The 24,068-nt window shown below is 43.3% G+C and overlaps 1 protein-coding gene across 2 annotated transcripts in view; it reads right to left on the reverse strand.

Moving 5' to 3' along the window:
- The window catches only part of lrch4 (leucine-rich repeats and calponin homology (CH) domain containing 4), a 70,915-nt gene extending 51,418 nt beyond the window's left edge, over positions 1-19,497 (reverse strand). For both annotated transcript variants that reach the window (XM_034106128.2, XM_034106127.2), the window contains exon 1: positions 19,121-19,497. In XM_034106128.2, the coding sequence (XP_033962019.1) occupies positions 19,121-19,292 (172 nt within the window). In that variant the 5' untranslated portion in view covers positions 19,293-19,497. The remainder of the gene's footprint in view (positions 1-19,120) is intronic.
- Positions 19,498-24,068: the final 4,571 nt, after the last annotated feature.

A 24,068-nucleotide genomic window follows, 5' to 3' on the forward strand; every position in this document is an offset into this window, starting at 1 on the left:
TCAGCCCCGACACAGATGTTCTACATCGTCTTGAAACCTTTCTAGGAGGAGTCAAAGAGCCATACTTTAACAGTCAGAGGCTGCATCCAACCATTTGAATGGTTAACTTTGTTTAACTTGTCTTCACACATCCATTGGACCAACGTGCAAAGGTGTGACAGCAGGAAGCTTGTTCTCCACACAACAAGAGTTTGATTGGCAGTTTGAACACAATGTAAAAAAGAAGGCAGTTTGGGCCTAAAATACGTGTTGATGTGTTACACTGCATTGCAACCTCGACATGTTCCGGTGTGTTGTCATGGTTTCCAGAGAACCCCTTCAGGAATCAGAGGATATCTGCTTTCTGAAGGCCTGAATAGGGAGGCGTGTGGTGCAATGGGTCGTGCGTTGAGATCAGGGGTCACAGGTTCAAACCCCACTGCAGTCAGCATGTGGTTGTGTCCCTGAGACTCTTCACCCAAATGGCTCCTGCCCACAGTGCTGACTGTATGGAAGTCGCTTTGGATAAAAGTGTCTAACAAGTGACATGTGATGCCTTCACTGCTCTAGGGTTGGGTTGGAGCCACACACACACACACACACACACACACACACACACACACACACACACACACACACACACACACACACACACACACACACACACACACACACACACACACACACACACACACACACACACACACACACACACACACACACACACACACACACACACACACACACACACACACACACACACACACACACACACACACACACACACACACACCACACACACACACACACACACACACACACACACACACACACACACACACACACACACACACACACACACACACACACACACACACACACACACACACACACACACACACACACACACACACACACACACACACACACACACACACACAGTGTTTGCTCCACCAGGCTGAAGGACTGCCAGGAAGAGCAGTCTCTGCTAACCCAGACCAGCTGAGTCACAGACAGATCATCTCTATGGGTGGGTCCGTTTACTGTACGGGTCCAAAGCACATCCCAACAGTACAACGCTCACCACCAGCAGTCTGCAGCCATACAACGCAACCATTTACATTTTTATAAAAAGTGAATTCATTTGCAAAAAAAAGACATCACCTCTCAACCGAGTTATAGTCTGTTGTAAAACAAGCAGCTCATTGTGGCTAAAGCTAGCAAGCCTTTTAGTCCACTTGATGATCGGACATCGAGTATTCATCGTCTTGCAGCTCTCCATTTGTTTTGTACCTACTCCTGAGAAAACGATGCTGTCATTAGATGCCAAACGCTTCACTATGTTCACCTGGTTGCTAAGTTTGTGTGATAAGGGTGAAGCAGGAAAGTAAACTGATTGATTAGAAAACATAAATAATCAGCAGTTGGACTTTAAAGTGGAGACTAACTTCAAAGTGTAGGATTATTCTCTGTGGCCTCGAAGGATCACTTCATTGTACAGAGCGATTCGAGTCATTGTTTACATGCAGCTCGAGGCGTTCGCTTTATTGGATTGAAATGTAAGACAAGAAAGACGTATATCACGTCTGCTAGCCAAAGGAGTGGATCATGTTTGGGACTGGTAGCTTTGTTACGTGCTTTGATAAATACAAACGTGAAAACCCTCTGACCCAGAAAGAAGAGGCAGCATGAAGTGAAGCATCCTGTGCATCCACGCAGGTGTGTCTGAACATCCAGACGTGACCTTCATTCCGTGTATCCAGTGTTTGCTCTCAGTCAGAATCATGACGGTGACCCAACGGACAAACAATCAATAGACTTGATTAAAAAAAAGCCTACGAGGTTTCAAGTGAGCTTTTTTTTATTGTTTCCAGCCACACCTTAATATTAACCCTGACTACATTCGGTGTGACGCTGTTTTGGTTTATTCCACAATGTTGCCAATGACAACGCAGTCTGCTGTAAGACAGGATGTGGTCCTGTGACGGTGTTAGCTACAGCGAGTTCAGGAGCAGAACTGCAGACAGAAGCTGAACCACGGCCCGCACTCTGTCGCTGCGTGTGCGTGGGACTGGAACACGATGAGGCCCGAGTGTGACAATGGAGAGAACCACTTTATGACCCAGAGACACACAACAACTATACAACAAAGATCACGAGAAGCATCCCTAACCCCCTTTAAAAGCAAGGACTAGCCTAGCAGACAACACTGACATCTGAACTGTTAGCTTAAAAGTTCATCAAAAAAGACTTCAGTAGCTCAACAGCTGTTTTCTTTACGTGCTGTGTGACTTGGGAAATACTCCAATGTGAGTTATTGTTAAGGTCATGGTAAAGGCACAAATGAAAAGTGGTTTATGGAGAGTGTTCTTCTCTTCGACACACACCAGCCTGGTGCAGTGACTGTGCACACGCTGTTGTGACTAACCAGCGCTCCGGTGACTCAGCAAGATAACAAGACACAACATGTAGACACGCTGTGGACTAGTCTGAAGGCAATCCATTAAGGTTGGCCGAGCAGTCTGTGGTTTTATTGCCAAGCACTCATTATCTATAATGCAGCGGTGTGGTCCAGCTGTTAGGTTTGGGTCATTTTGTATTATTGTCGACACCTTTGTTTGCAATGTTTTCCTCCACACCAGTCTGAACATAGAGAGACTTAGTCTGGTGAAGAAGAGGCCTCCTTTACTCCCACAGCAGGTCAAGTGAGTGAAGATGGTGGTGTAGCACTTTGTTAGAGATTCCTTTGTAGTGTACGACTACTATCGGGAGTTTCTTTCCTTTTCTTTCCTCATGGTACTTGGCAAATTAAGACCTTATTCACTTCCCTTCAGTCCGCCTCCTTCCTCCTACACCAACTCCTATCCTCTCTCAATCGTCCACCCTTACTTCTTCTGTCCACTTCCTCCTCCCTCTCTGGAGTCCCTCTACAGACTGCAGGGTTAGCTAATCTCTTGTATGCAAAGCTCCATGTGTACTGCATGCAAAAGGGGAACTACACAACAAACACACCTAACAAGTGCACAGAACACAAGCCTTGCATGGACACAAAGTGAAAATCACAACAATAACTGGTCATTTAAGCAGGGTGATGTACTTAAAAGAGAATGGAATGAGTTTAAATATAACTAAACTAAAAACATCAGAAAATAGACCTTTGCCAGGAAATAAAGCTTTTTCATTTCCAGAAATCTAAGAGGGATATTGTTCGCAGGGCAAACTTCTCCAACTCTGAGTGGTACAGATAGGAAAGGCACAAACAGGCAAACAGATTAAGCAGATGGTAGAAGTGCAAAAGTATGCACGTCGTCATGGCAACGGCATGCAGAGTGTAACGGTGTCAAAACCAGTTACAGCACAGAAAAGAAAAATACAGTAAGTAATAATTCAATTGCAGTATGGTCCCTGAAACTATGGGCTGGCGTTCCACATCATGTGGTTTCAATACATCAGTAGTTCAGTTGTTGTTACGTTCCAGGTTGATTTGCAAATGATATGTTGTTTTGAAGTTAGTGAATGAATCTATAAAGGGACACTGGGATCCATATGATGTTGATAATATTTAAGGTGATTAATGGAGTGGAGTTCCTTTAGTTTAGTTCCTTTATAATTACAAGGGAAATTCCTCTACATGAACGATTGGGAGGTTTCATTTCTCTCTGAGATTAAAAATAGACAAGGAGAGGTGTAACACAAAGGAGGGGGCTATGAACACACGTTATGACATAAGGCCTATCTATATGTAGGCCACCATTCTATCATGATATTGTGAGGTATTGGAAAGCTAAGAGATGTGCCCATTAGAGATGTGCGTTTTATTTGAGGGATATAAATAATCTCAGACATTGTGAAGGATAGTTTGGTTTTATAGCTCAATAGTTCACACCGCAGTACTTTTCCCACTTTAGTTCCGAAATGTCGCGTTCACACCAAAAAGAGCCGGGACTAAACCTTTTCACCCCCTTCTCCGTCCCTGCTAGAGAGCAGGGGCTTTCGTGGGAGAAAAAGGTTCCTATTTCTGATTGGCTGGGCGGATTACAAACCACGCCCCGTAAAACTCCCAAAAAGTTTTGTGAAGCCGCCATTTCATTATCCTGGGTAGGGATGTCCCGATCACCTTTTTTTGCTCCCGATCCGATTCCGATCATTTGATTTTGACAATCTGCCGATACCGATTTTTCCCGATCCGATCTTTATGCAATGCATTAAGAGAAAAAAAAGGTAACAGATAACGGCTGGTCATCCAACGCGATGAATTCAGCTATCTTGGCTGTTATTGTGTTGGCCTTTTCACTGTTCTGGGGCAGTTTCTCTTTCCTTTTGAAAGTCTCTGAAAGTGTCGGTTGTTTCAGTGCCGTTACCCGAGTGGCCGCTGTGTACTCGTCGTGTTGTTGTTGGTGTTTGTTTCTCAGGTGGCATATTAGATTGGTCGTGTTGAACGTAGCTCTGTTCTTTCCACCACGCGGAACCTCTGCCTTGCAAACATTGCATCTGGCTGTTACACTGCCTTCGCTTTCAATTTTATACATGGTCATTTTTGTTTTGTAACATTAAATTAAAAAAAAAAAAATTATAAAAAAAAAATAATAATCCCGATCCCCGATTTTTTGAAAATCACGTGATCGGCTCCGATCCCCGATCACGTGATCGGCTCCGATCCCCGATCACGTGATCGGCTCCGATCCCCGATCACGTGATCGGCTCCGATCCCCGATCACGTGATCGGCTCCGATCCCCGATCACGTGATCGGCTCCGATCCCCGATCACGTGATCGGCTCCGATCCCCGATCACGTGATCGGCTCCGATCCCCGATCACGTGATCGGCTCCGATCCCCGATCACGTGATCGGATCTCTAATCCTGGGCATTAGCATTATTAGCATTAGCATTAACCCAGCGCACAAACGCAGAGAGACTAACTTATGACAACACAAAAGAAAACATGGGAGCGGTGGAGATGAGGAGGTGTCGGCGTTCTGGCGATTTACTCGGAAGGCTTCAGTAGAAGCTGCTGGGACTCCAGCAGCTTCTACTGAAGCCTTCCCCAACTCCGGGGACTTCCGGCCGGGGACTTCGGGTGGCAGTATACGCCGTGAAGTGGTTTGCGGCCTGCCAGTAAACCCAAAGCAGAAGAAGAAGTGACGTCAGCGGCTTCATTTGCCTAATCCTCCCTCAGGGACTTATTCCGGTGCGAACGTGATCTGATCTTTAGTTCATCAGAACTAAAGAGTTCTGATGAACCTTTGTGGGAAAATTACTGCGGTGTGAAAGCGCCTCATGCACTTTGTTGACTTAAAGCTAGCACTGAAAGAATATTGCCAAAATCTTCTATCACGGTATTTGTCATTTAATATCTCCATAACGATATAAAACATGATATTGCATGTTTTCTGGCAATTCAATAATAGTATATTTATTCATCGCAATCTAAAAGAAAATAAATGACAATATTGCATCACGATACTGTGAGAGGAATGTGGTGTTTGTTAGAAGCCTGGCAGCAGATCTTTGGTCAAGATGGTGTCGTTTCATTCAAACGTGAGACAACGTGCACAGAACAGCTGCTCTGTGGGTTTAAGTCGTGGCTTCAGCGGGGCACTGAAAGGCAGTCAGAGACTTGTTCCAAAAGCACTCGAGCGAGTTGGCCGTTGGATCATGGTTGTCTGAAACGGTCCTCCTTGCAGCTGAAGCCACCACCGTGTTCTGCTGAAGCGAAGGCATTCAGGGTGAAGATCAGCGTGGTGCTTTCAGTTCTGCCCAAAGTTACAGTTTGGAGACGAGACAGGAACATCTTTTTTTTGGTGCGTCTCACTTCGGTTATTTTTCACTTCCTCGCTCCTCGGGCTCAGTATCACCGGAAGTTGATTTGTCTGCGCCATCTTGAGTAGCGTCCCAGTGGCCTTATTTTTGCCGGAGGACCGAGGATCGAGGAGTAATAACGGAGGAGCGATAATCGTTTCATAAAACCTTCACACACACAATGTAGGACAACGTGCACTCAACTCTCATTTGACCCATTTAGGCGAGAATTCTGGGATGGGTTCACCTTGGTCATCACAGCTCCTCACACCTAGTACAATGCACCTTGCTCAAATCTGTCATAAAAGTATTTTAGTTCATCAAAAACGGTCTCTGGACTTTGTTTGCTATCCTTATGCAAAGTTACAACAAATGCATAATATACCACATCCTCCGGGACTAAGGAGAGCAGATATTATGACATCAGATGGAGCATTTATGATAACCTCACAGTCGATATAAAAATGTAAATACAACCTTGCCATGTCAACCCCTCTAGGCCCCATGCCTTCTCTCTCATGTACTTCCTCAGTGAATGGGCCATCTGGACAGCCAACACTGAGGGAGTTCATGGAGCTGCCGGGTTACATAAGACGAGCAGGGCTTTCATTATTCACCAGGCAATCTACTCCACACCATTATTTGCACACACTCTTATAGTGTTACATTGTGTTGCGGGACAAACACACAGCCGGCAGGACGGGAAGGGACCATTAACTAATGGCTGCCTGCTGGCCTGGAGGAGATGCTCGCTGCAGCAGATAAAGGTGTCCTGGTTTCAAACCCAGCCTCTCCATCTTCTCATCTGACTTTCCTATGAACGGTCAAAAGTTTGAAGCAGAACTGGCTGGATTTCCTCTGGTAGTTTACGCATGCCAGTTACATAGGTACGTGTGGGACATGAGGATGGTGGAACAAATGACGCCTTGCACGCCATCAAATGCTTGCTTGCAGTTAAAGGATAAGACTAACACCAGTGTTACTGAGAATGTATCCTAACAAAACGTATCCTTTCCCCTGTGCCACAAAGCTCCATTTCTGTCCAAAAACTATTAAAACACATCAATGAGCCACATTATTGGACATATTCTTTACTATGAACACACACACATTCTTTACTATGAACACACACACATTCTTTACTATGAAGTTCGAACACACACACATTTTGACATACAAAGCACCAACTGGGGGGTTGATTTGCAGCAAAAACTAAAGCCCCAAAAAGTAATTTAAAACAAATAAAACACTATTTTGTAATGTTTGTGAAACGTTTGATACAAACTATTGCAGAGAGCTAAAACTAAACTATTGTTTCAGTTTGATGAGCCATGCGACCACGTGCAGCTTCTGACTGATGTGGAGCAGTGCTGTTGGTTTTGTGCGCATGTCGAAGTTGTTCCCGTGCTAGTAGCAGAGAATTCAAACAAGCTAGCTTTTTCACAAGAGGGACAGTTGAGATTGCCGGCGTAACCATGGTTATATGAATGTATTCTTCTTAGGAAAACAGCAGATTTTATCATCAGGCCTACTTTTTAAAAGTTCTTCATGCTGTAGAAGAGAGCTCCTTTGAATTGACAATCAAAAGAAAACGAAGGCACTGCATTTACCTTTCAGCTACCTCAGATGCAGAAATGGCAAAGATGACATGTTCCTAACCTGTTAAACAATATTCTGTCTTTTAGTTTCTTCAAAACAACATAAAAAACATTATTAAGGCTTTTTGAAAGTGTGATGTGCCTTTATCACAATTTACTGTCATAATAAAGACCAACACATTTATGAATTAATTAACTGAGAAATGATTCAGTCAACAATACAAACAAGCAGTGGTGGCAGTCCTACTTTCTGCGGTGCTTTCTGTCTCCGGCGGGAGCTGGGACGGACTCCAAAGTGAATGGGCATCCAATTGAATGGGTGTTCAGTTCAGTTCGCCCATGTGTGGACCGTGGCACATTGGCCGATTCAAACTGGACCGACCAGTTTGAAAACACTGCTTTAAAACTGCTGTTAAATAAAGAACAATAAACAAACAAAGCTGAAAAGAGTGACTTTCCTGTTCAGATTAAAAAACATGTCAAAGTAAAGCCCCTAAACGAGACCGTTAATATCAAACCGGCTAAATGCTGCTAACATCATGATGCCTGACAACAGGATATCCACCGCATGACTCCAAAGAAACACACACACACACACACACACACACACACACACACACACACACACACACACACACACACACACACACACACACACACACACACACACACACACACACACACACACACACACACACACACACACACACACACACACACACACACACACACACACACACCACACACACACACACACACACACACACACACACACACACACACACACACACACACACACACACACACACACACACACGTCTGTTGGCAGAGTGCTCGTGCTGTCCTCCAGCCTCCCTTCCCTGTCTGTCTCAGCCTTCTATCTGGTTGCCTCCCATGAGACGGGGGAGGGATTCCCCCTCCCCAGCAGCTGCTGCTCTGAGAGAGAGAACACCAGCAGCTTCCAGACAGACACTGAGATACATGCTTTAGACATTCACCGACACATACTGTAAAGAGAGCATGGCAAAGAGTCGAGCATGAAGCACCATATTCCACACGTGATTAATAACGGACTTCTGGTCCCTGGTAATCAACACTGAGGGGTGAAAAGAGGCATTTCATTCTCAAAGTACACAAGCCATGGCTTTCATTAGCTGACATTAACAACTTGTTCAGTATTTATCAATTCATGACCGATTCCTTCCAGTTTCCCCTTACTATCTTTGAGGAACTCCATCTGGCATTTCATTTTTCTGTGACATTTACAACAGACATTCTTTACTGGGCTGAATTGTTGGCTGACAGAAAGTGTGGGGCAATCGGACGGAGAGACGACGAGGAAAAGCAGAAGTGAAGACTGAGTGAACCGGCAGCCCACATCCGCAGTACAGAGGAAATAAAACACAGGGGTGAACACACACCGTCGCACAACATGTATGCACACACATTCTCATGTACTGACACCGAACAGATGTAAACAACTGAGAAAAGGATACAGCCATATGCTGAGCTCAAACTGCACACACACAGACACACACACCAAATCAGGGCCGACTTAGTGTAGTTCTGTACTTTCTAGCAGCTTAACCCAGAGTGTAAGGGCAACAGGCTTGAAACCAGGCCATTGGTCAAAGGGGCAGATTATTTACTGCTTCACTCTTAATTATGTCTTTGAACTTTTCATGCGAAAACTGATACTGGAGTCCCTGCACAGACTCAATGGAAGCAGTGCTTAGCAACAGCAATTCTTTTTATTTTATGGCTACTTGTGCCTGAAAAAGCAACTAGCGGGAATAAACAGGAATTTAGGATTGGTGGCCATACACTGGGTTTTATTGTTTGTTTTAAACAGCCTGAATAATGACTGTAACAGAGCTACGGTCATGACCTAAACTGCTTAACCGAAACAACACCAACTGAAGGGTCAAAATGACTGAACAATTAAGTATTTCACTCACTTTAAAGGGGACCCATCATGCAAAATGCACTTCTGTACGTCTTTTATACATGAATATGTGTCCCCGGTGTGTCAGGGAACTCACCAAGTGTCAGAAAACACAACCCTCTCTCTTCTCTTTTCCTCCGTACCCAAATCTCTAAAAACGGGGCTTCAACGGATCTGATTATTATTTGAATTGTTCTGACATCAGAAAAGGGGAGCTCCGCCTATACGGGCAACTCTCCACCTCTCAGGGGAATGAGAGACCGCTCGAAAGCGCTAGAGACGCTGTAGTACATATTCCAGTCCTGTAAGTGGCGCTGTAGTTTGCCACAAAAGCAGAATCAGCCCTTTCAAAAACAGGGCTGGAAAAGAGCAAATGGAGCGAAATGAGGCATGGCTAAAATGCATGATCTGTTTGGTATTTTGAAAACAAAACTTCACAGACATGTTTTATATAGGTATGGCCCTACAATATATGTTTCAAATATAGCATGATAGGTCCACTTTAAAATAAATGAGAATAGGCCCCTTGGTGTTTGGAATTATGGAAAATAATCACTGACTTTCTCAATTAATCTATGAAATAAAACAATGTGGAAAAGGAGAAGGGGTTAGATATTTGATGAACAGGCATCAAGTCTGTAACCCTCATTGTAAGCCTTCTTACAGGAACATGGCATGGAAGTAACACACCCCTCCTTTCCTCATTCATTCTTTCTCTAAGTCAGCTGCTGGCCTTCTCAGTCGTGGTATGGAGTGAGTGAGTGTGTGAGTGTGTGTTCTTCTGCTCTCAACAACAAGCTGTTGTCCCTCACATCCCTAGAGGTCATATGAGATTGGAGGTCAATGTATTAACTTGGTTCCCATGCAAACAGCCTTTGCATTGCTCCAACACACTGAATCTGAACGATGAGCTGCAGTTGGTCCCAACAATCCCTTTTTAATAAAAGGAATAAGAACTCAATATAAAAAGTGTATTAATAAAAGCGAGGTCCCGATCGCAATAGGAGGTTATTTAGTCACTGATATCCCTTTCTCTGCAGGATTGCTTTACTTGGATATGGACACAATGATCCAGGGCGGGGTGCACCTGCAACACCGTACTGACGAACAGGCGAAGAGGGTCCTTCTTGTATTGCTTTCAAGAGTCTCTTCTTGCGTTACTCCCGGCCGCTTGTTGCCATATCATTAACTGAGACTGCTGCCTGTGTTTTTGTGTGCTGTTCACGTTGTTCATGCCCAATGTATCTCTACAGCTGACGTTCCCAGTTCAAATAAACAAGGGATGATAAATTGGTTTAGCACGTCACAGATCCTGAAAGTGTGCTTCAAACAGACTAGGTCATAGAAACATACAGAAGAGGCTGTACCTGCATTACATCTTTGGCCTTCACATATGCTGCCGTGCAAGTCGAGCCTCCCTTGATGGGTTTGAACTTGCTTCTTCTCTAAATCGGCCTGCATCATCAGCAGTGGCGATGAACCTCCTGCATTTGCAGCGTAAGTGCTATGAAAGCTCTCATTAATCACTTCCACTGCAGGCTCATCATTTTCCATCCAGAAAAGATGTTCTGATTTATAGCAGAATACATTAGCTATATTAGCTTTAATAGTTAAAATCATATGTCAGAAAATAACAACATGATGCTGTTTGCAGCTTCTTGTGATGCTTTTCCTAGTAATACAAATCTAAAAATAGCCCTTCTCAAACTCAACCTCCATAAACACCTGATAAAAACAGACTGCAATAATTACAATCACTCAATCAATACGAGTCCCATGCAGACGGGGCCCCTTGCCTCTCATGACACATCACATTTACCCTGGTTACAAGACTTCAATGTGTAAATGGAATTTACTTCAACATCCAAGCTGTATTTGTAACGGCTAAACACAATGGGAATCATCCTGAAAGCACACGATACCACACTTTATATTAAGGAAGTGCCTAAATATTGCCTTATAGAGAGGCGAAGTCACGCCCATCTCCAGCCTCCAAGGGACCTTATTTCGGAAAAATAAAGTATTGAAGTCAATGGAGAGAGAAAACGTATCTTTTGATCCCGTTTGAATTGTGCCATGAATTACACATATGATGTTTATCAATCTTAAAATATAATTTGTCGTAAAACTGTTGAAATATAAGACTATGAAAAATAAGCAACTAGAAAGACTACAAATCCCAGAGTCGCGTAAGTGATGTCACAATTGTTTTCCTCCACTAAGAGATAGCTGGCTAAGATAAGATAACTTTAACAAGATGCCTGTGTGTACCAGGTTGTTATCATACCAGCAATGGGTCTTGTTCGTTCTTTCACTTCCCGTCTGATGAAAGGACCAGGGTTGCGTTCCAATAGTCCATTTAGCTTAGGAACCTTCCTAACGGAGTGAAATGACCCGGAAGTACGTCAGCCATGATAAGTGGCGTTCCAATTCTCTAAATGAAAGGAAAGGAGGTTTCAAACTTCCTTTATAACCTCGTTTAGCTTAGGAACCACTGGACCTCCCTAACCGAAAGGAGAGGAGAAAATGCTGCCCCACAATGCCTTGCAGCCGCATTTGCGTCACTCAACAGTCGGCCGTTCACGGAAACAAACGATTATGACGGAGAAATTATATCATGAACTTTACGGTGCTTATTAAGCATTTTAAAAACATAGGTGGTAAGTTGCCAAAGTGCTTTGTTCTGAACGTTCATCAGTATTATAATCAAAAAGAGAAATATGAACGTTAGTTTTTACTGAAATGATCAAATAAAGTCAACATCTCACAGTCTTCACTGAGCTGTGTGGAGTTTGTTCAACTTGTAAAAGATGTCTGAATGGTGATATACACAGTGATAGATGTTAAGGACTAACGTTTATAATAAATACATCTGTATTGATTTTAAGATCTTTAGTTCATACAATCATACGTATTGGGATCATTGGTATTAATGTGGACCGCAGGGAGAGGGAGATGAGCAGAAGTTTCACTTTCCTTTTTATTTCAATTCCAGCTTTGGTCCTGAAGAATATGTTTCTCTGTTGTCCACGTTCATAAAGCAAAGCAGCAGCATCAGAGCACGGTGCAGAGTCTCTAGAGGAGTTACAGTAGTCCCTCGTTCTTATTGAACATCCATGTTGTAGTCCGCTGTATAGAAAACTGTGGTTTCCATAGTTCCACCACAGCAGCAGACGCACAGTCAGGATGTCCGCTGGCGCACCATAAACACGTCGGATAGTGAAAGTGCAGTCGATTCTCTAAAGCACCGCAGTCTCTTCTCCTAAGTCCTTTTGAATTCTCCTATCCACTATCCCTTAACCCCGTGACGTTTCACTCAGAGGTCAAGGAATAGACGATCGGGTTAGAATTTAGGAGGAGCTGATTTTTGGATTATCGGAACGCAACCCAGGAGTGGCTGGATCAAGTTAGCTACCTAGCTAGCAGCTAGCACGTTAGTTAGCATTACAGGCTTGTCACTTTTATTAGCCTTAAGATGAAGTAACATTAAGTAACCCAACATGTTAAACAGTAAGAGTAGTAGTCATATTTCGTGAACCCTTTGAAGAGTACTGTCACAGGTGTGATCATTCTATAATACACTGTTTAAGCCCGGGGGAGAAATGCTAACGCTAACATCGGCGATCGCCGAACTTTTCTACTTCACGCTATCTGCACAAATGGTTGACATTAAACATTAAAAAGATCAGGCAGTTCAGAGAGAAGGCAGGCAGGCAGCTCTGCATGACATTCTGCTGGACGTGTTTCATCGTGGTGATAGTGAGGGGAGTCAATCCCTTTTTTGGCAAGACAGTAGTGACGGCCATCTTGGTGACATGTGTTGTTGTGATAGTCTGCGAGACCAGAGATGTAGTTCATTGAGCGTTTCACAGAAACAAAGTGTTACTTCACAGTTTTACGACACTTTTTTTTTTTTTACACTTGCGAAATGATCTTTTCAATTGACAAACATCATATGTGTAATTCGTGGCACAATTCAAACGGGATCGAAAGATAATCTTTCTCTCTCCATTGACTTCAATACATCATTATTCCTAAATAAGGTCCCATGGAGGTCCACCGGAAGGGGAGGGACTTCGCCTCTCTATACAGTATTTGTCATTCAAGGCCTAACCCTTAAACTTAATATGATGGGTAGTTTTATTCATTTTGCCAAAGCACTATAACCCAACAGTTATACAGCCGTCATACATTGTGGCACAACATGCTCGTAACTTCGCCATGTGACCACAGCATTTAGGTATTTGGGTGTGAAACAATAAATCAGAGAAACGATTTATCGAATGATAGCAAATACATCTGTAACTATTTTTAAATTATTGTAATTTTCTATCCATTTCATTTTACATATGCCATTCTGCACACTAATTTGAGACACTTAAAAAAATACAAATCACACACGCCCTTTTTTTTAAAAGACATACATTTTTAGCATCGAGGTGATCTTACTTAAAGACAGAAATAATGCCGCTGACATTTTTTAATTTCACACATATCATACATTTAAGACCCATACTCAGTAAACTTAATAATTAAAGCCTTTGCCCTAAGGTGACCTGTGTATGTTACTGTGGATCTACAAGGTGCACACATCATACAATAGATGGGCTTTGTTCCCTGCAACTGCTCTGAGCTAACGGGAAACACTCTGGGGGAGGCTAGCCAAGCAAGGCTCCTTTTGTGTGTGTGTGTGTGTGTGTGTGTGTGTGTGTGTGTGTGTGCGTGCGTGCGTGTGCCTGTGCGTGTGCGTGTGTGTGTGAACCTCTGACCTTCCTGAGGGAAGCTGCTTCAGTGGGAAGGGGGGGGGGGGGCTGATGTTATTATAAACACTGCTGGGTCTTATCCTAGTTCAACCACATATTCAATATCTGCAATATCCTGCTTGCTCCAACTCACAACGGATTAGATGCAAGCTTCAAAATGCCTAGTTAAACAAATGTCTCAGATGACTTATTTAATTAATAGGTTGAACGAGACATTTGGTTAAGCGATTCTAAATATTGATCATTTGATGCTGTTTTTATTGTCTAGTGTTAAAGAAGTAAGGTAGAACGTGCAAAGAATAACAGAAAACTCCTTGCTCGACACAGATTCAGGCTCAGATGATGTTGACAGAGTGTCACTATAATCATCTAACCCATGGATTACACATGACAGCAAACTAGTTTAAACTGGCTGACTGTATGCTACCTGAACATCACTTAACAAAGGAGACAAAGTTAACAAGTGTCTGCTTAAACATGTGGCAGCAATGAGACATATTTTGATCAGGAGTCGGTGGAGACCAAAACAGAGCTACAGGAAAAGAAGAAGTAATACTGGACACGAACACTAGACAGGAGGCCAGTAGCATTACTTACATTAATGTCCCTTCATCTACTGAATGTACACTAGCAGTAGACATCATGACAGGTTCTGTTTGATTACATTGGAATTCCGAAAAAAGCTTTGTCTGATATAGTACACTAAAATATCTTTGGATTGAAAATGTCATCTTGGGCCTTAGGGATCTGCAATAGCTTTTGAAAGTATTTAACTTAATGATTAATCATTGAGAAATAAATCAAAACAATTATCAAATGAGCATAAGTTTCAGACAACGACTCAGTTGTTATTATTACCAAAGGGTTAGGGTTGTTCTCAGCGTTCAGGTCCTAGCAGGTACCATTTGCAAACTTTGCCCGAGACAACTTTCTCAGCTGTTCCTACTACAGTTCCTGCAGTGCGAAGGCCAACCATCATTTAAGGCCGTCTCCAGCAGGACAACATGCCATTGGCTGTGTTGCCCCGAGAAGAGAGCCGGGATAAAAGGAAGGCTGGCCTACTTTGGCCTGATCCACTACCCAGCCTGATCCACTACCCAGCCCGATCCGCTACCCAGCCTGATCCGCTACCCAGCCTGATCCGCTACCCAGCCTGATCCGCTACCCAGCCCGATCCACTACCCAGCCCGATCCACTACCCAGCCCGATCCACTACCCAGCCCGATCCACTACCCAGCCCGATCCACTACCCAGCCCGATCCACTACCCAGCCTGATCCTGGCTAATGTCCGGTTGCAGGAAAGTGGAGTCATGAATTCAATAGGACTGACACAGCAATGGGAGATCCAAAGCTTTTGTGCCACATCTTGCAGAGACCTGGCTCCATCATGGCATCCCGGAGAGGGCTGTTAAATGAGCGGACCGTGTTCTGCACCAACAAGCCGGGGAAATGGCTTCCGCTGGGCAATCCTGTGACAATTAATGAAGCTCAAACCGGAGTGAAGCTCTTTGTTATACCTTCATCTCATTCTGGCTGCTATGTTCTGAGAGGATGTCATTCGCCACAGACCAAATATACATACTTTAGGAATCCCCATTGAATTGGCAAATGTTCTCTTTTCTTTCATTTAAAAGTGTTACCATTTTTGTTATTGCAGGAAGACTCGCAAACGCTTATTAGGTATTAGCTTGATGTCAGGCGACTGTGAAGCCGCAGATTCCACCTTCATTTTCAAAGGATTCGATTCGATCCATGGCAGACTATACCCGACAACCATCATGACAGTTTGGTGAATCAGCAAGCACCGTCACGTCAGCGAGCTTTGCTGCATCTCAGAGCTGATGTAACGTCTGTCTGGCATAACTGCCAGGTGTCTCAGTGAAACTAAGAGCACCTCATTACCCACATACTAGACATTACCACGATGACATCCAGCTGGGTGCTGCAAAAACACGTATTCAAGACTAAATGTCTACAATGGGTCTATAGAGGAGCCAACCCAACAATTACAGCTAGATTAACAACAGAATGTCTCCATGAGCCGAGGTGACGTCAGCAGCTGTTCAGTGTGGCCATGACTCAGAGGCTCGTCCTTTCTATGGTCATGTATCTGACATCCCTGTAGAATGTATGACTTTTCTATCTTAAATTAACATAAAACATTCTCCTTCAGAATATGCCACGTCCTTAGATATGCCAACAGTAACTTATTCTTGCTTCAAAGTTTTTTTATGGCAGTTACTTTTACACAACATTTTACTCCAACAGAAATTCCGACAGTTTACTAGTTCTTAATATATTTAAGAAATACAAACATGTGCTTGTTCTTAAGTCCTCTGGGACAACAAATACATCATAATAATAACCATGCAAGATGCAGTTGAAAGCCCCAAAAGAGCCAGTAAGTTTTATTTTTCAAATATACCGTTTCAAAGGTAGAAGACGAGCTTCCATGTTCTAATATCTGTGTGAAATAACATCTGCCACACGTAAAGCACAGTGGCCTCATTTCAATCATAGGTTATTATTAGTGATTGAGGTTCAGAATTAAAATAGTTCCAAGCAGAAAAAGCACATTTATAAGCTTTATGGCTTCATTCGACTGAGCCATGGAAGTAATCAAGCATCGACAACAGAGAGGCAAGACCCTGGAACTGGACCTCACAAAAGGAAATGCAGCCATTATTCATGTCATTATGAAGACCTTTGCATTCTCTGCTAAGTCATGTCAACATGTCTGCCACGGAAACATCTACGCAGCCCTGTCACAACTGGCAGGTGGAGATAGCATTAATGAGGGATGTGTTCCTTTACAGTTCAACTTTAAGTGTGCCAGTGTGTAGCACCAGGGCACATCGAAATGAAGAGCAGCCATATTGAATTCATGGTATTAATAGTTTGTTGTGTTTGACAAACCAAAATGTCCACTGTTCCAAAGGCTTCATACAGCTCGACACTAACCTGCTCCTCATTCTTGTGGGGACTCCTTCAACAAACAGAGTGCCGCTAGGACCCCTATGAGATAACGGTCTGCAAACCATTAACTGGATTCCTTTATAAGGCGTGGACGTAGCCGCCATGGCATCACCCCAGATCTGTGGAATACAGTTGGTTTGATTTGTACAGCCTCCAGTTTGGCATTTTGGCCACAGCCATCTTGGTTTTTGGAACCATAAGTAACACGAGATGAGGCCAAGAAAAACTGAAAGCTGAACAACAACACTGACATTTTTAGGCAACCAAAATATTACAATGAACTTTCATGAACCCAAAACAAACGGTTGTTTGTTTAAACATTTAATGCAAAAGGGTTATTTGGTCAGAAGAAGCCCCTCCAGATCCATCAAAGACAGACGTCTTGTTTCACAGGCACAGTAATAGATATTCTGATTAAACTGTACTATATGAGTGTCCCTTTAAACCTAACAACATCAACCACAGTTGTATCTTTTACTGACCTGCAAAGCCGGATAACATTAGTTTATCCAAGAACCTGTGCTTGAATAAACACATCCTAATCAGGTGCATTACCAAAGTATGAATTGTCTTCATCACCTCCATAGTCATTAGGGTTGGGTTGCTCCAGCGGCAGGTGCCAGTGTGTGTTCAAGGCCTCGTCTTCCCACAGGGCCTAGACCTGGGTTGTTATGAGCAGATGGTCATAATTACCAGAGCACGGAGAGCAGTGACGAGGATAGGGGGTGCTGCTTTAAATCCCTGTGTAGCCAGATTGATTTCAGCAACCTGGATGGGGTAATCCTATTTTCAACAAGGCGAGGCAAGGTAGTTCCCTTTAATCCACAGTGTCATCCACACCTACTTCACTATTCAGTTTGACTCTGTTGGTGTTCTCAAGCTCTCTACAATGTCCTGGGCAATTTAGCTCAACTACAATCGCCAGGTACGTTTAAACATGCAAGGAATTTGCGTTAGTGTATGGTGGTGCAAAAATAAATAACATAAGGAAATAAGTTGTAAGAGGTCATAAATACAACGATCATAAAAAGAATATAAAAAATATATATATATTTAACAAAATGTAAAAAATTAGGAAAATTATTTACACTAAATATAAATATATAAAAAGAAAAAAAAAACGTAGTAAAATGAATAGATGATGACAAACTGCAGTACATTATATTTTAGAGCGTAGGGCTGCGCAGGTTTTTACAGAGGAAAAATATGTATCCAGATTAACATGAAACTTGGCTCACAGTGTTAAAAACAACAAGGTGTTGTTTACATGGTGTGCATGAAATGCATAATGTCGATAGGAATGCTTAGTGTCAGTGGGGATGAAGTGAAAGGCACACATTGAGGGGCTGGTTGCTAGAAGGTTGCCATGTGGTTTCACTATTGGCTCAAAAAATACTGAAAAACCACAAAAAAACACTGTAAAAGCCAAGAAAGTAAGACTGTGAATAACACGATTTCTGGATAACTAAGCTTTTAGTAAAACCAACCAGACCTGACCAACACACATTAGCAATGTAGACATGTTTCAGCGGCTAATGTGAGGAAGAGGAACTCAGTCTGGCTATTTTTCTTTTAAGTCCACTTTAAGAGAGCACGCGACGATTCTTTTAAAAGCTGGAACTTTATGTGACATTTTAAATAGAGTAGTTTATGCTGCCTTGTTTACACCTTACACGAAAGCTCCAGGCAAAAATAATGAGGCATATTTTATGCTAACACTGAGCTAAAACTGCAGTTTTCTGAAAGAAGACTCATGGGGCGTTTTTTAAAGAATAACAGGTTGACAGGGTATCTACGTACCGAAATAATAGGGATGTTGTGATACTGAAAGAAGACGTAATTCATAATTGACGAGGTGTACCGTTGTGACAGTCAGCAGGGGAACAGCAGGCTACGGAGTTACTGAGGGAGTCTCGTGAAACGTGTCGGGCTGAGGAAGCGGTTCTCCGTTAGAAGAAAGAAGCAGGTGGCGATAAAACAAAAGACGGTGCTCATTAGAACAGCTAGCTTGCTCGTGCTGCTTTGTTAGTTGAATAAAACACTGCAATGCAAACTGACCTGCATGTGTGATGTCGGACAGGTCGTAGTTCCTGGCACTGCGGGGAAACTCCTTCAGTTTTCGGTTGGACAAGTTGAGAGCCCCACTAGCAGCAGCCTCCTCCAGCGCCTTCTCCACGCTCCGGCTGGCCGCTACGGTGGCAGGCAGCTGGGCTCCATCCCCAGCAGCCATCAAACCTCCTCTTTTACTTTGTTTCAGGCGCCCGCTCCACTTTCATACCCCGAGTATTGTCATAAACTCCAACCTGAGAACGCTTCCTGTAAACTTCTTTAAAAGTACAACGTAAAATCCGAGGAAAGCTGGCGCCGTGAGTTGTGATAGCGGCTCTCACACAACGGGAGCTATCGTTTCCACTCGTAAAGGAGAGCGATTCAAGCTGTCAATCTTTCAGGAAGTTGCGTCAAGCCGGCACATTTCGCAACAATATTACAGGAACGCCATCATTTTCCTTCAAAGTAAAAGTCCAACATTTGCCAATTAAAGAGAAACAGAAAATCCCTCCTCTGATGAACACTTTTCATACCGTTTTTAACTAAATTGACTAAAGCTCTGTACACAGCCCCAAAACAACTGAATTAAAGGTCACCTATTATGCAAAATCCACTTTCTCATGTATTTTATACATCAACATGTGTCCCCTTTGTAAAGACATTCTGAAAGTTTCAGGAAAAAAAGATTCGCTCAATTTTTGTTCTGAACCATTTACATAAAAACCTGTCTGAAAATGGTCTTGTGTAACCATTAGCCCAGGGCCGCCCCTCCCTACAGGCCCATCACGCAGACTGCGTGGGGCCTCACCTCGCGGAGGGGGCCTCACCTCGCGGAGGGGGCCTCAGCTCGCTGAGGGTGCTTCATTTTGCGGAGGGAGCCTCATCTGAAGCGCAAATGCAGCGCACCTACAGTGTAAGCACGCCACAGTTTCGCCGCTGCGAGGCTCCACTACCGCCCGTCCCCCCTGTCGACGCTCGCGACACAGAGGGCCTCATCATATAACTTTGCGTGGGGCCACAAATTGGCCAGGGGCGGCCTTGCATTAGCCAATAACACACCAAGGTAACCCCCCCCCCCCCCCCCCCCCTTATCACCTGAATCTCCACCTAGAGCACCAACTTAAATATCAGGAAAAATCAGAGCTTCAATATTTTAAGTTCCTGTTTACATTTTACAATGAAAAACTATTAATAAAGTAAAGTAAATCCTTACTAGCTTTTCAAAGCATTGTCCCCTTTTTCAAATTTTATTTTGACAGTTGCAACCGGAAGTTGTCTGAAACAGTTGTAGTTCTACCTGGTTCTCGGAAGGGTGCAGCCATGGGGACAGCAGCGCGAGGGAGCGACGCTGAAGGGGCGTGTTCATAACGAGAGTAATTCTGACAAGTACCACGGGGGCGGGGTCTGTGCTTGCATATTGAATGCATCGCCTTTTCTTTTGGGAATTTCAGGAGAAACATAGTTATATGAGTTGTCATACGTACCAATCAGAATGAGCAGTAGCCTACAGAACCCTTTTGTGTCTTTAATTAAAACACTAACCATCACAAAGTGCAGCCAGGTGATCCAATCAACTTCCCATGAATCATGAATGGAACTCATGTCATGTTAATTGATTTTGTTCAATTGAAGATTGATCTTTATTATTCATTGCAGTCAAATTAACTTAAGGTAACTTACCCAGAATGAAGTGCCACAGCAAGTGTGTGTTTGTGTGTGTCTGAATACATGCGCATTTCTGAAAACCCATATAAGGCCAAATGCCGCGTCAGCAGGACTGCAGGGTCCCCCCTTTCCTCTCATGAGGTTTATAACCCTGATTCTTATTCTTCCATTCTCCCCTCACACACACACACACACACACACACACACACACACACACACACACACACACACACACACACACACACACACACACACACACACACACACACACACACACACACACACACACACACACACACACACACACACACACACACACACACACACACACACACACACACACACACACACACACACTTTTGCACCCATTAGCATTGTCCCCTCCTCTCCATCCCTTTCTTTAGCTCCTGTGTCCTCCCTCCCTCCCTCCCTCCCTCCCTATCCAGCTTCCCATTGGACCATCTGTCAAAGTCCTGTCGGACGTCCAGCTGCGACCAGTGTTAGTGTGTGTGTGTGTTGGGTGAGGGGGGATAACTTTCACTACATGCACTTGTAAAACCCATTAACAGTTAGTGGTTAACTCGTTCTGTCCACTGTAATTCTATGAGACTGTAAAGCATAATACCCCCCCCCCCACTGGTGGGATGTTGTGATATTGCTCAGTCTGCTGTTTTGAGTTCTCCTTTGTTCGAATGTTTCCACCTTATGAATCTATGAAGTCGAAGCAAAATAGGCCATTTAATTAAATGAGCATTATTTAATGTTGGGTTAACTGATTTTCATATTAATTATAAATGAACTTAAGAATACAGAATGAAATACTCTGAACAATAAATAAATGCTTTGCCACAAAACATTGAAAACTGGATGCTGTTGTGACTTATTTGTCATTGTAGCACATTGGTTTAAAGCAGTGGCGAGCGGTCAGGGCCCTCTAGGCCCTCTGTGAGGGCCTAAGATATTCTAAAAAATAATATTTAAAAACATTTAAAAAATATATCTTTTTTTTAAATATATATTTTTTAAATATTATTTTTGTTATATTTTTCATTAGTTTTACCGAAAAAACTTGATTTAATTGTATTTAAAATAACATTTCCAAAGAAATAAATCCTTCGAATCTGCCTGTTCAGTTTCTGTTTGAATGTGAAGGGTTAGCTTAACCGTTACATGAAAAAAGCTCGTCTGGCCCTCTCTGCGATTCACAGAGGGCCCGCTATAGTAAACTCAACGAGAGAGTAATGTCAAGTGACAGTCCAATTGACCAATCATATCTCCCCTCTAAATGGGAGGGCTTTATTATCGCGGACTTTATGACAGGTTCCGCCCGCTGCGCTGCCAAGTTTATGCATGTGATATATCAACGGGTCAAGCTAGGAATTAGATAATTAGCATACGTTCATTCACGATGGCTCACGTTAGTGATAGTGATGACATCGTTGCGAAACTACTAACTGAGTCTTTTTCAAGAATGAGTTACACGGATAAATTGGAGTTAATTACCAAAGGGCGACCAACACCACAGCTTATTTTGGTTCAAAAAACCAAACGGTTCGAGAGGCATTTTAATATCGGCAATTACGCCAGATACAACTGGATGACCGGATCAACCAGGGAACAAAAGCTGTACTGCTGGGATTGCTTGCTTTTTGGAGCGGACAGTGGGTCATGGGCCAAAGATTTATATTCTGATTTAGGAAGTTTATCCAAATCAGCACATCGCCATCAGAATGCTTCAGGTCACCTCAGAGCTACTATTCGGCTTAAAACATTTGGGGACACCAGGATAGAGCTCCAGCTGGATGAGCAACAACGCCGGGGTGTCATCATTCATAATGAAAAGGTGAAGAGGAACCGAGGAATTTTGAAACGCCTCATAAATTGTGTGGTGTACTTGGGCAAGCAGGAGTTGCCGTTCCGAGGTCACGATGAGAGTGTAACTTCATCAAACAAGGGGAATTACATAGAGTTGCTGGATTTAGTGGCAGAATATGACAGCGACCTGCACACACACCTCGCCACATCAACAGTCTTTACCGGCACATCTTCAAGGATTCAGAATGACCTGATCAGCGCTGTCGCAAGTGTAATGACGGATAGCATGAAAGAGTATTATTTACGTTAACGAGGTAAATAGGCTAAAAGAAAAACATGTTTTCCAAATGAACTACGCATCTCTTGAGTGACAATATGCCTGCGCTGCAACTCCAAGGTGCGCAATACATTATTGCGCAATCTATGTCTGTCTGTGTGTGTGCTGCGCGAGCCGAGATGATGTGTGTGTGCGTCGTCTTTTTTTTTAAGTTTGTAGCAAGTAGAAGGCTGTGTGTGTGCGTGTGCGTGTGTGTGTGTGTGTGTGTGTGTGTGTGTGTGTGTGTGTGTGTGTGTGTGTGTGTGTGTGTGTGTGTGTGTGTGTGTGTGTGTGTGTGTGTGTGTGTGTGTGTGTGGGTGCGCACGCGTTAATTTGCGTATTGCACCCTGGGCCGCTGTTTTGATATTCCGCTGAAGAAGTATACTATAGGCTGTGACGTAATAACATTTTTTTTTTTCAAGGGAAGAGGGGGGTGGGGTCAGAGGGCCTAGGTAGAAAAGTCACGGCTCGCCACTGGTTTAAAGTAACTAACACATACTCAAGTGTTGTACGTACTTGTACTTTACTTGAGTATTTCAATGCTATGCTACTTTACTTCTACTCCTCTACAGTTCAGAGGTAAATGGTGTACTTTTACTCCACTACATGTATTTAATACTTTAGTTACTTCACAGATGTGGATGAATGATGTGAAATATAACCAAGTGTTGAATCAGACTTTAGTTCCACCTGGAGTAAATCCACCAGCTACCCTGCAGTCTACAAAGTACTTCAGACTAGCTGCTCCTTCACCAGCTTTGAGAACACTTTCATGATCAATCATTATAAAACATATCAGATATATTATTCTGAAATGGACCAATCTGCACAACGACTACTTTCACTGTCTTTCACTATATTTAGATGAGAATACTTTTCTACTTTTACTTGAGGAACATTTTGAATGCAGTACTTTTACTGTAACAGAGTATTCCTACACTCTGGTACTTTTACTGAAGTACAAGATCTGAGTACTTCTCCCAGCTCTGTTGTGGCAGCGTTGTTAAGAGAATTGACATCCAAAAAGGGCAATTTGAGTTGAGCAATGCCCTACCATGCAGAGGAAATGTGTTTCCCTCGATCCATTATCTTCAGTGTCCCCGGCTCAAATAACTGGGTTGTGACCGGGGGGTGTAAGGAGGAGGTTGTGGTGGGCTTTCT

The sequence above is a fragment of the Pseudochaenichthys georgianus genome, chromosome 18 (genome assembly GCF_902827115.2).
Source record: "Pseudochaenichthys georgianus chromosome 18, fPseGeo1.2, whole genome shotgun sequence".
NCBI classification, from domain to species: Eukaryota; Metazoa; Chordata; class Actinopteri; order Perciformes; family Channichthyidae; genus Pseudochaenichthys; species Pseudochaenichthys georgianus.